General features: G+C 33.6%; 1 protein-coding gene across 1 annotated transcript; it reads right to left on the bottom strand.

Moving 5' to 3' along the window:
• Nucleotides 1-10,922: 10,922 nt before the first annotated feature.
• Nucleotides 10,923-11,944, bottom strand: LOC128169702 (uncharacterized). The gene is made up of 3 exons (XM_052835795.1): nt 11,860-11,944; nt 11,275-11,769; nt 10,923-11,128 (listed from the first exon to the last, which is right to left on the bottom strand). Exons 1-3 carry the CDS (start codon nt 11,882-11,884, stop codon nt 10,923-10,925), a joined length of 726 nt encoding a protein of 241 aa, XP_052691755.1. The 5' UTR covers nt 11,885-11,944.
• Between the last annotated feature and the right edge of the window lie 652 nt (nt 11,945-12,596).

Here is a 12,596-nt window from a genome sequence, read left to right on the forward strand (position 1 = left end):
TTTGCGTTGAAATGTCAGTACAATTTAATCACACAGGAAACCTACTAAGTCTCTTTGTTTTAATATTTGCAGCCTAATCTATCTTTTATTACATCAATACAAAGAAATAAACAGCATTAGTTAAATGATAAATGCTTTTGTTTAAAAATTCCACCCCAATGAAGGAACCCATGATTTTCTGTTTCTCATTTAATTATCAGTATGGTTAATGACAAAGCTTTTGGAATTTACCTTCAGATCCCAGTTTATCTTTTAATACATCAATACAAAGAAATAGACAGCATTAGTTAAATGATAAATGCTTTTGTTTAAAAGTTCCACCCCAATGAATTAGCCCATGACTTTCTATTTCTCGTTAAATTATCTGTATGGTTAATCAACAAGGAAACCTTCTAAATCTTTTGGAATATATTGCTTATATTACAGTAATCTTAATCATAGACAATCAGTTGAAATCGAAGAACCTTTTGGTAGCAAGGGATAGTTTCGGGGGGAAAAAGTACCCGTCAATTTTTTTGGGGTAAAATTGAGAGTTGCTATACTTGAAGGCTTATAAGTGTTGTTAATATTCATGAAATAATTGTTAATGATTATCATTAGTTAGAGGGGGGACTCTTGTTGAAATTGATTTGCAATATGTAGGCCTAATTGATTTCTGTAAATTTTAATGCAAACCGGAACATTAAATGATTTTTATTTTCGTCTTAAAAGAGCTTCTACTGAAGTATAAGTTCAAAACTTAACCCCCATGCAGGGTTCAACATCAAGTTTATGGTTTCAGGTTTAAATGTAAGGTAAAATGGCTGCTAAAGAAATTTAACCTAAACAACAACCACTATATATATATCAATCCACCTTTAACTCCGCCCTTCAAAGACCACGTGACAATTCGGTGACATTGACGAGTTGATACAGCAAATGATTTCGTAAATATGCCTTTACCCTAACCCTAACCCTAACCCTAACCCTAACCCTAAACCTGCTTTGATTAATATGTGCACCCTAAATTACCTGTTATTAAATGAATACAAGGGAAAATCAGCATTAATTAAGTGTGAGAAATCATTTTATTCAGAAATTGCAGCCCAAAAAAGAGCTCATAATTTTCAGTTCATACAGAGAAAATTAGTATAGTGAGTCACTAAGAAAAACTCCTAAATCATTTGGAATTTATCCTGGCACCCTTTCTTAACTTTTATTACATCAATACAAGGAAATAACCAGTAAAATTTAAAAGACAAGTGCTTTTAACTTGAATTTAAACCTCCATGAAGGAACCCATGGTTTTTGGCTTCGCGTTGAAATGTCAGTACAGTTAATCACACAGGACACCTACTTAGTCTTTTTGTGTTAATATTTGCAGCCTAACTTATCTTTTATAACATCAATACAAAGAAATAAAACAGCATTAGTTAAATGATAAATGCTTTTGTTAAAAAATTCCACCCCAATGACAGAACCCATGATTATCTGTTTCTCATTAAATTATCAGTATGGTTAATCACCAAGGAAAACTCCTAAATCTTTTGGAATCTATCCTGGCACCTTTTTCTGTATTTTTTCAACATCAATACAAAGAAATAATCAGTAAGATTTCAAAGGAATGTGCTTTTAACTTGAATTTAAACCTCCATGAGGGAACCCATGGTTTTCGGCTTTGCGTTGAAATGTCAGTACAATTTAATCACACAGGAAACCTACTCAGTCTCTTTGTTTTAATATTTGCAGCCTAATCTATCTTTTATTACATCAATACAAAGAAATAAACAGCATTAGTTAAATGATAAATGCTTTTGTTTAAAAATTCCACCCCAATGAAGGAACCCATGATTTTCTGTTTCTCATTTAATTATCAGTATGGTTAATGACAAAGCTTTTGGAATTTACCTTCACATCCCAGTTTATCTTTTAATACATCAATACAAAGAAATAGACAGCATTAGTTAAATGATAAATGCTTTTGTTTAAAAGTTCCACCCCAATGAATTAGCCCATGACTTTCTATTTCTCGTTAAATTATCTGTATGGTTAATCAACAAGGAAACCTTCTAAATCTTTTGGAATATATTGCTTATATTACAGTAATCTTAATCATAGACAATCAGTTGAAATCGAAGAACCTTTTGGTAGCAAGGGACAGTTTCGAGGGGAAAAAGTACCCGTCAATTTTTTTTGGGTAAAATTGAGAGTTGCTATACTTGAAGGCTTATAAGTGTTGTTAATATTCATGAAATGATTGTTAATGATTATCATTAGTTAGAGGGGGGACTCTTGTTGAAATTGATTTGCAATATGTAGGCCTAATTGATTTCTGTAAATTTTAATGCAAACCGGAACATTAAATGATTTTTATTTTCGTCTTAAAAGAGCTTCTACTGAAGTATAAGTTCAAAACTTAACCCCCATGCAGGGTTCAACATCAAGTTTATGGTTTCAGGTTTAAATGTAAGGTAAAATGGCTGCTAAAGAAATTTAACCTAAACAACAATCACTATATATATATCAATCCACCTTTAACTCCGCCCTTCAAAGACCACGTGACAATTCGGTGACATTGACGAGTTGATACAGCAAATGATTTCGTAAATATGCCTTTACCCTAACCCTAACCCTAACCCTAACCCTAAACCTGCTTTGATTAATATGTGCACCCTAAATTACCTGTTATTAAATGAATACAAGGGAAAATCAGCATTAATTAAGTGTGAGAAATCATTTTATTCAGAAATTGCAGCCCAAAAAAGAGCTCATAATTTTCAGTTCATACAGAGAAAATTAGTATAGTGAGTCACTAAGAAAAACTCCTAAATCATTTGGAATTTATCCTGGCACCCTTTCTTAACTTTTATTACATCAATACAAGGAAATAACCAGTAAAATTTAAAAGACAAGTGCTTTTAACTTGAATTTAAACCTCCATGAAGGAACCCATGGTTTTTGGCTTCGCGTTGAAATGTCAGTACAGTTAATCACACAGGACACCTACTTAGTCTTTTTGTGTTAATATTTGCAGCCTAACTTATCTTTTATAACATCAATACAAAGAAATAAAACAGCATTAGTTAAATGATAAATGCTTTTGTTAAAAAATTCCACCCCAATGACAGAACCCATGATTATCTGTTTCTCATTAAATTATCAGTATGGTTAATCACCAAGGAAAACTCCTAAATCTTTTGGAATCTATCCTGGCACCTTTTTCTGTATTTTTTCAACATCAATACAAAGAAATAATCAGTAAGATTTCAAAGGAATGTGCTTTTAACTTGAATTTAAACCTCCATGAGGAAACCCATGGTTTTCAGCTTTGCGTTGAAATGTCAGTACAATTTAATCACACAGGAAACCTACTAAGTCTCTTTGTTTTAATATTTGCAGCCTAATCTATCTTTTATTACATCAATACAAAGAAATAAACAGCATTAGTTAAATGATAAATGCTTTTGTTTAAAAATTCCACCCCAATGAAGGAACCCATGATTTTCTGTTTCTCATTTAATTATCAGTATGGTTAATGACAAAGCTTTTGGAATTTACCTTCACATCCCAGTTTATCTTTTAATACATCAATACAAAGAAATAGACAGCATTAGTTAAATGATAAATGCTTTTGTTTAAAAGTTCCACCCCAATGAATTAGCCCATGACTTTCTATTTCTCGTTAAATTATCTGTATGGTTAATCAACAAGGAAACCTTCTAAATCTTTTGGAATATATTGCTTATATTACAGTAATCTTAATCATAGACAATCAGTTGAAATCGAAGAACCTTTTGGTAGCAAGGGACAGTTTCGAGGGGAAAAAGTACCCGTCAATTTTTTTTGGGTAAAATTGAGAGTTGCTATACTTGAAGGCTTATAAGTGTTGTTAATATTCATGAAATGATTGTTAATGATTATCATTAGTTAGAGGGGGGACTCTTGTTGAAATTGATTTGCAATATGTAGGCCTAATTGATTTCTGTAAATTTTAATGCAAACCGGAACATTAAATGATTTTTATTTTCGTCTTAAAAGAGCTTCTACTGAAGTATAAGTTCAAAACTTAACCCCCATGCAGGGTTCAACATCAAGTTTATGGTTTCAGGTTTAAATGTAAGGTAAAATGGCTGCTAAAGAAATTTAACCTAAACAACAATCACTATATATATATCAATCCACCTTTAACTCCGCCCTTCAAAGACCACGTGACAATTCGGTGACATTGACGAGTTGATACAGCAAATGATTTCGTAAATATGCCTTTACCCTAACCCTAACCCTAACCCTAACCCTAACCCTAAACCTGCTTTGATTAATATGTGCACCCTAAATTACCTGTTATTAAATGAATACAAGGGAAAATCAGCATTAATTAAGTGTGAGAAATCATTTTATTCAGAAATTGCAGCCCAAAAAAGAGCTCATAATTTTCAGTTCATACAGAGAAAATTAGTATAGTGAGTCACTAAGAAAAACTCCTAAATCATTTGGAATTTATCCTGGCACCCTTTCTTAACTTTTATTACATCAATACAAGGAAATAACCAGTAAAATTTAAAAGACAAGTGCTTTTAACTTGAATTTAAACCTCCATGAAGGAACCCATGGTTTTTGGCTTCGCGTTGAAATGTCAGTACAGTTAATCACACAGGACACCTACTTAGTCTTTTTGTGTTAATATTTGCAGCCTAACTTATCTTTTATAACATCAATACAAAGAAATAAAACAGCATTAGTTAAATGATAAATGCTTTTGTTAAAAAATTCCACCCCAATGACAGAACCCATGATTATCTGTTTCTCATTAAATTATCAGTATGGTTAATCACCAAGGAAAACTCCTAAATCTTTTGGAATCTATCCTGGCACCTTTTTCTGTATTTTTTCAACATCAATACAAAGAAATAATCAGTAAGATTTCAAAGGAATGTGCTTTTAACTTGAATTTAAACCTCCATGAGGAAACCCATGGTTTTCAGCTTTGCGTTGAAATGTCAGTACAATTTAATCACACAGGAAACCTACTAAGTCTCTTTGTTTTAATATTTGCAGCCTAATCTATCTTTTATTACATCAATACAAAGAAATAAACAGCATTAGTTAAATGATAAATGCTTTTGTTTAAAAATTCCACCCCAATGAAGGAACCCATGATTTTCTGTTTCTCATTTAATTATCAGTATGGTTAATGACAAAGCTTTTGGAATTTACCTTCACATCCCAGTTTATCTTTTAATACATCAATACAAAGAAATAGACAGCATTAGTTAAATGATAAATGCTTTTGTTTAAAAGTTCCACCCCAATGAATTAGCCCATGACTTTCTATTTCTCGTTAAATTATCTGTATGGTTAATCAACAAGGAAACCTTCTAAATCTTTTGGAATATATTGCTTATATTACAGTAATCTTAATCATAGACAATCAGTTGAAATCGAAGAACCTTTTGGTAGCAAGGGACAGTTTCGAGGGGAAAAAGTACCCGTCAATTTTTTTTTGGGTAAAATTGAGAGTTGCTATACTTGAAGGCTTATAAGTGTTGTTAATATTCATGAAATGATTGTTAATGATTATCATTAGTTAGAGGGGGGACTCTTGTTGAAATTGATTTGCAATATGTAGGCCTAATTGATTTCTGTAAATTTTAATGCAAACCGGAACATTAAATGATTTTTATTTTCGTCTTAAAAGAGCTTCTACTGAAGTATAAGTTCAAAACTTAACCCCCATGCAGGGTTCAACATCAAGTTTATGGTTTCAGGTTTAAATGTAAGGTAAAATGGCTGCTAAAGAAATTTAACCTAAACAACAATCACTATATATATATCAATCCACCTTTAACTCCGCCCTTCAAAGACCACGTGACAATTCGGTGACATTGACGAGTTGATACAGCAAATGATTTCGTAAATATGCCTTTACCCTAACCCTAACCCTAACCCTAACCCTAACCCTAAACCTGCTTTGATTAATATGTGCACCCTAAATTACCTGTTATTAAATGAATACAAGGGAAAATCAGCATTAATTAAGTGTGAGAAATCATTTTATTCAGAAATTGCAGCCCAAAAAAGAGCTCATAATTTTCAGTTCATACAGAGAAAATTAGTATAGTGAGTCACTAAGAAAAACTCCTAAATCATTTGGAATTTATCCTGGCACCCTTTCTTAACTTTTATTACATCAATACAAGGAAATAACCAGTAAAATTTAAAAGACAAGTGCTTTTAACTTGAATTTAAACCTCCATGAAGGAACCCATGGTTTTTGGCTTCGCGTTGAAATGTCAGTACAGTTAATCACACAGGACACCTACTTAGTCTTTTTGTGTTAATATTTGCAGCCTAACTTATCTTTTATAACATCAATACAAAGAAATAAAACAGCATTAGTTAAATGATAAATGCTTTTGTTAAAAAATTCCACCCCAATGACAGAACCCATGATTATCTGTTTCTCATTAAATTATCAGTATGGTTAATCACCAAGGAAAACTCCTAAATCTTTTGGAATCTATCCTGGCACCTTTTTCTGTATTTTTTCAACATCAATACAAAGAAATAATCAGTAAGATTTCAAAGGAATGTGCTTTTAACTTGAATTTAAACCTCCATGAGGGAACCCATGGTTTTCGGCTTTGCGTTGAAATGTCAGTACAATTTAATCACACAGGAAACCTACTCAGTCTCTTTGTTTTAATATTTGCAGCCTAATCTATCTTTTATTACATCAATACAAAGAAATAAACAGCATTAGTTAAATGATAAATGCTTTTGTTTAAAAATTCCACCCCAATGAAGGAACCCATGATTTTCTGTTTCTCATTTAATTATCAGTATGGTTAATGACAAAGCTTTTGGAATTTACCTTCACATCCCAGTTTATCTTTTAATACATCAATACAAAGAAATAGACAGCATTAGTTAAATGATAAATGCTTTTGTTTAAAAGTTCCACCCCAATGAATTAGCCCATGACTTTCTATTTCTCGTTAAATTATCTGTATGGTTAATCAACAAGGAAACCTTCTAAATCTTTTGGAATATATTGCTTATATTACAGTAATCTTAATCATAGACAATCAGTTGAAATCGAAGAACCTTTTGGTAGCAAGGGACAGTTTCGAGGGGAAAAAGTACCCGTCAATTTTTTTTTGGGTAAAATTGAGAGTTGCTATACTTGAAGGCTTATAAGTGTTGTTAATATTCATGAAATGATTGTTAATGATTATCATTAGTTAGAGGGGGGACTCTTGTTGAAATTGATTTGCAATATGTAGGCCTAATTGATTTCTGTAAATTTTAATGCAAACCGGAACATTAAATGATTTTTATTTTCGTCTTAAAAGAGCTTCTACTGAAGTATAAGTTCAAAACTTAACCCCCATGCAGGGTTCAACATCAAGTTTATGGTTTCAGGTTTAAATGTAAGGTAAAATGGCTGCTAAAGAAATTTAACCTAAACAACAATCACTATATATATATCAATCCACCTTTAACTCCGCCCTTCAAAGACCACGTGACAATTCGGTGACATTGACGAGTTGATACAGCAAATGATTTCGTAAATATGCCTTTACCCTAACCCTAACCCTAACCCTAACCCTAACCCTAACCCTAACCCTAACCCTAACCCTAACCCTAACCCCTAACCCTAACCCCCTAACCCTAACCCTAACCCTAACCCTAACCCTAACCCTAACCCCTAACCCTAACCCTAACCCTAACCCTAACCCTAACCCTAACCCCTAACCCTAACCCTAACCCTAACCCTAACCCTAACCCTAACCCTAACCCCTAACCCTAACCCTAACCCTAACCCTAACCCAATCCAACAAAGTCACAATCAAAAGACTGATAAATCACCAAATCATCAGATATTTATAGAAAGAAATGATTGACAGTCACGTAAATTAATAGGCGGAGTCCCGCATTCCCGCACACGCATCTCGTCAAAGTGCCTATACCCTAACCCTAACCCTAACCCTAACCCTAACCCTAACCCTAACCCTGCTAAATCTTTTGGAATTGATCTTTCCACCCTTACTTGTCCTTTACTATATCAAAACAAAGGAATAATCAGCTTTAGTTCAATGATAAATCCTTTTACTGTAAAATTACACCCCTGTAAAGGAACCCATAGTTTTCTGTTTAAAGGAAAAAAAAACTGTACAGTTAATCACTTAGGAAACCTTCTAAATCTTTTGAAATTCAACTTTACACCCTAAATTATCTTTTAGTATATTAAAACAAAGAAATAATCAGCTTTAGTTCAATGATTCATCCTTTAGCTGTAAAATTACACCCCTATGAAGGAACCCATAATTTTCTGTTTAATGTTAATAAAATCAGTTCAGTTAATCACTTAGGAAACCTGCTAAATCTGTTGGAATTCATCTTTACACCCTTACTTGTCTTTTATCACATTAAAACAAAGAAATAAACAGCTTTAGTTAAATGATAAATCATTTTCTTATAGAATTACACCCCCACGAAGGAACCCATAATTTTCTGTTTATTGTTAAATTATATGTTTCTGTATGAATAATCACCTAGGAAACCTCCTAAATCTTTTGGAATGTACCCTCACGCCCTAGTTTATCTTTTCTCACATTACTACAAAGAAAAAATCAACATCAGACCCCAGAAAAATCCTTTTATTGTGAAATTACACCCCTATGAAAGAACCCATATTTTTCTGTTTAATGTTAAACAAATCTGTATAGTTAATCACCTAGGAAACGTGATGAATCTTTTTGAATTCGTCTTCACACCCTAAATTTTCTTTTATTATATTAAAACAAAGAAATTATCAGCTTTAGGTCATTGATTTATCCTTTTACCTTAAAATCACACCCCTATGAAGGAACCCATAATACTCTGTTTTACATTAAAAAATCAGGACAGTTAATCACCAAGGAAACCTGCTAAATCTTTTGGAATTCATCTTCACGCCCTAAATAATAATTTATTTTATTGAAGCAAAGAAATCATCAGCTTAAGTTGAATGGTAAATCCCTTAATTTTAAGAATGCACCCCTCTGAAGGAACCCATTATTTCCTGTCCATCATTCAATTATCTATTTAGTTAGTCCCTTACAAAACCGTCCAAATCCTTTTGAATTCATCCTCACACCCTAAATTATCTTTTATTATATTAAAACAAAGAAATAATCAGCTTTAGTTCTATGATAAGTACTTTTATAGTAAAATTACACCCCTTTGAAGGAACCCAGAATTTTCTGTTTAACGTTTAAAAATCAGTACAATTAAATCTGTTTACATTCATCCCCACACCCTGAATTATCTTTTATTATATTAAAACAAAGTAACAATCAGCTGTTGAAACTTGCACCCTCTATTTATCGTTCAATAATGTGCTGTGCTTGACATTGAAGAACCATAAGATTGTATCACCTTTTTTATTCTGCTGATAATGGGAATTGAACCCACTCCTTTTCCTGGTTGATAGCAGGAAATGTGCTCTAATACACCATATCAGCTTTATTGGTGATTATATAATCTTATGGAGATAGAGGGAGAAAAAAGAGAGATTGCATTCAAAAGACAAAATCAATGGTGGATGTGTTTATCCCAGTTCGCCAGAGGTCCTCTATTCTAAAAGCAGTGAACGAGAGCACAGAAATAACGAAGCAAATCTAAAATCAAACAAAGGCTACGGACACGATTTAAAACTCGTACCACAATATAACAGTATCAAGAAAATTCCAAATATAAACAAATAGTACTCCTTCTAAATAATATAATGTGACAAAAAGTTAACTCCGCCTACAAAAGGTCACGTGATCTTTTTTTGACATTGACGAGATGCAACTGAGTTGCAATATCGCAAATACCCCTATACCCTAACCCTAACCCTAACCCTGAAGTTACAAAAAGTGTGCTTTTTGACCCACTCCCCTAACCCTAACCCTAACCCTAACCCCCTAACCCTAACCCTAACCCAACCCAACCCTAACCCTAACCCTAACCCAAACCCTAACCCTAACCCTAACCCTAACCCCTAACCCCTAACCCTAACCCTAACCCTAACCCTAACCCTCTAACCCTAACCCTAACCCTAACCCTAAACCCTAACCCTAACCCTAACCCTAACCCTACCCTTCCCCAACCCGGAAGTTTAAGGGCTAACCCCGAGCTAACCCTGATTTTTAGGGTCATCCCGGGTTTATCATCTAAAATCTAATCCCAGACCTTGATATTCGGGGATAATGTTGTACAGAGGTAGGTCACATGAAATATCCACCAACCCTTCCCCAACCCGGAAGTTTAAGGGCTAACCCCGAGCTAACCCTGATTTTTAGGGTCATCCCGGGTTTATCATCTAAAATCTAATCCCAGACCTTGATATTCGGGGATAATGTTGTACAGAGGTAGGTCACATGAAATATCCACCAACCCTTCCCCAACCCGGAAGTTTAAGGGCTAACCCCGAGCTAACCCTGATTTTTAGGGTCATCCCGGGTTTATCATCTAAAATCTAATCCCAGACCTTGATATTCGGGGATAATGTTGTACAGAGGCTGTTGAAATTAAATATACATTAAAATTTTCCAAATTTGGATTTTTAAAGGGATAAAGTTTTATCCACTATGTATAACTGATGTTGCGCTGGGCGGACTGTTGAAAAACTAACCAACAAATTATTTTAAAGATCATTCGTTTATTAGTTTTCGTATTTGTTGTTAAAACATACTCATTTTTTACTCTTATCAAAAATGACATCAACATATATTTTATGAAGTTACTTTCCTTGCATCAACATAATGTTAATATAATATATAGCTTCCTGCTTCTTTTACCTTTCATTACTTTAGCAAATTTGCACTAACAAAAGGTTTACATAAAGGATAACATAAATGATAAGCAATACTTAGTGAACAGATGCTTTTCTTTTTATACAAACCATAAGCAAACTTTTATTGCAAATCATTCCCAACCAAGTTGTTTAGCTCTTGCTGGAGCTTTGTTCTTTCGTTGATTGCTCTTTTCTTCTTGACTATTTTCTTTACTTTGTCCTGTAAATAGTTGGTGAAATCCCCGCGAACGTCTGGCTTCCATCCCACGCTCCATATGCGATCCTCCACACCATCTTTTATCAAATTTTGGATGTCTACCATTTTTGCTATTGTAACAAAACAACACTTTTTGAGTTCTCATTCTATCTCAAAGCATAAGCATTACGAATAAATGAAACTGGCATTCATTCTTTTATCTTAATTTAACTATAAACGTTTCCCCGTTGCTATACATGGAGTATATTATACTTACTTGGAGAAATGGTTTCCTGCAATCCCAGCCAGTAATGAATGTACGCTAGCTGTAACTTCGAAACTTTTTCCTGTTCTTTGCGGTAGCTCCTTTCGATGCTCTTGAACACTTCCGCGACTTCTTTTCTTATGTTTTCATTTAATTCTTCCACAGATGTCGCGATCTTAGCTTCTGTTTCCTCTTCTTCAAATTCTTCATTCTCTATCATTTTTCTCTTTTTAGGATTTGCTAGAGCCATTTCTAACTCGTCTATTCTCGAGTTCACTTGACTAATTTGGAAGGAAAGTGCGTTTTCAAATTCAGGCTTCACCTCTTTATCAATTTTCTTATGAATCTGGTCCAAATCAGCTTCGAACTTGGCACATTCTGTTCCTGAGTCCAATTTTTTTTCAAGGTTTTCAAGCTTAATACCAACTTCTCTTATTTTACGACTGAACTTCCCGAGAGTCTCAAGGACAAATTCTCTTAAGGCTTCATACTTTGGATCGTTTTCATCTATCAAATATGATTCAAAAACATGCATGTAAAGTTGTAATAAGCTTGCTATATTAAACAATGTTTCAATATCTATGTTATAAAAATTACCTTCGGATAGCCAGTCATTCTCCATACTGCTATTTAATTCAAGACAAGTGAGGAATCTGTAATGCACAGGAACATCGTAAAATAATTAAAATAAACGTATGTGACAAAATATTTTGTTTTATAAGAACAAAACCAATTGTGTTTGATTGAGTCATTTTAATCTTATCTATGGAAGTCTGTACATATTCTAAAATTGTAGAATGATTTAATATTATTATTTTTTTATTTGAACTTCCTTTAGACAAACAAGAAATTAATTTTGCATTCTAAAGATTCTTTATCATTAGGAATACTGATTACTTTCAATTAATGAATTGCTTACCTCTCCTAAGAAAATCACCGTCTGCACTGAAGGAGTGACAAGGAAACAATGACTGTGCTTTCTGTGTTAACGTTAGCAGGCGCTCTGAGTGATGGGGTAAACCCAGGGTATACCCGGGTTAAATCCGGGATAAACTCAGGGTATACCCGGGTTAAACCCAGGATATACCCGGGTTTAACCCAGGGTATACCCTGGGTACACCAAGGGTATACCCGGGGTAAACCCAGGGTATACCCGGGGTAAACCCAGGGTATACCCGGGGTATACCCAGGGTAAACTCAGGGTATACCCTAGTTGATCCCAGTGTATACACGGGTTCAACACAGAGTAAAACAATGTTAGACCTTAAGTTTAATGAGCCAAAGTTTTAAACGTAATTATCTTAATTAAGTATATCAAAAAGTTTCATTAATAT

This window comes from Crassostrea angulata, unplaced genomic scaffold, assembly GCF_025612915.1.
Source record: "Crassostrea angulata isolate pt1a10 unplaced genomic scaffold, ASM2561291v2 HiC_scaffold_184, whole genome shotgun sequence".
NCBI classification, from domain to species: Eukaryota; Metazoa; Mollusca; class Bivalvia; order Ostreida; family Ostreidae; genus Magallana; species Magallana angulata.

Bases quoted from the DNA above. Each gene is read 5' to 3' on its own strand.
- LOC128169702 (XM_052835795.1), bottom strand. From the start codon at position 11,884: ATGGAGAATGACTGGCTATCCGAAG. The intron at 11,770-11,859 runs GTAATTTTTATA...CATATTTGATAG, and splicing joins GAATGACTGGCTATCCGAAG to ATGAAAACGATCCAAAGTAT. The intron at 11,129-11,274 runs GTAAGTATAATA...TTGTTACAATAG, and splicing joins GCAGGAAACCATTTCTCCAA to CAAAAATGGTAGACATCCAA.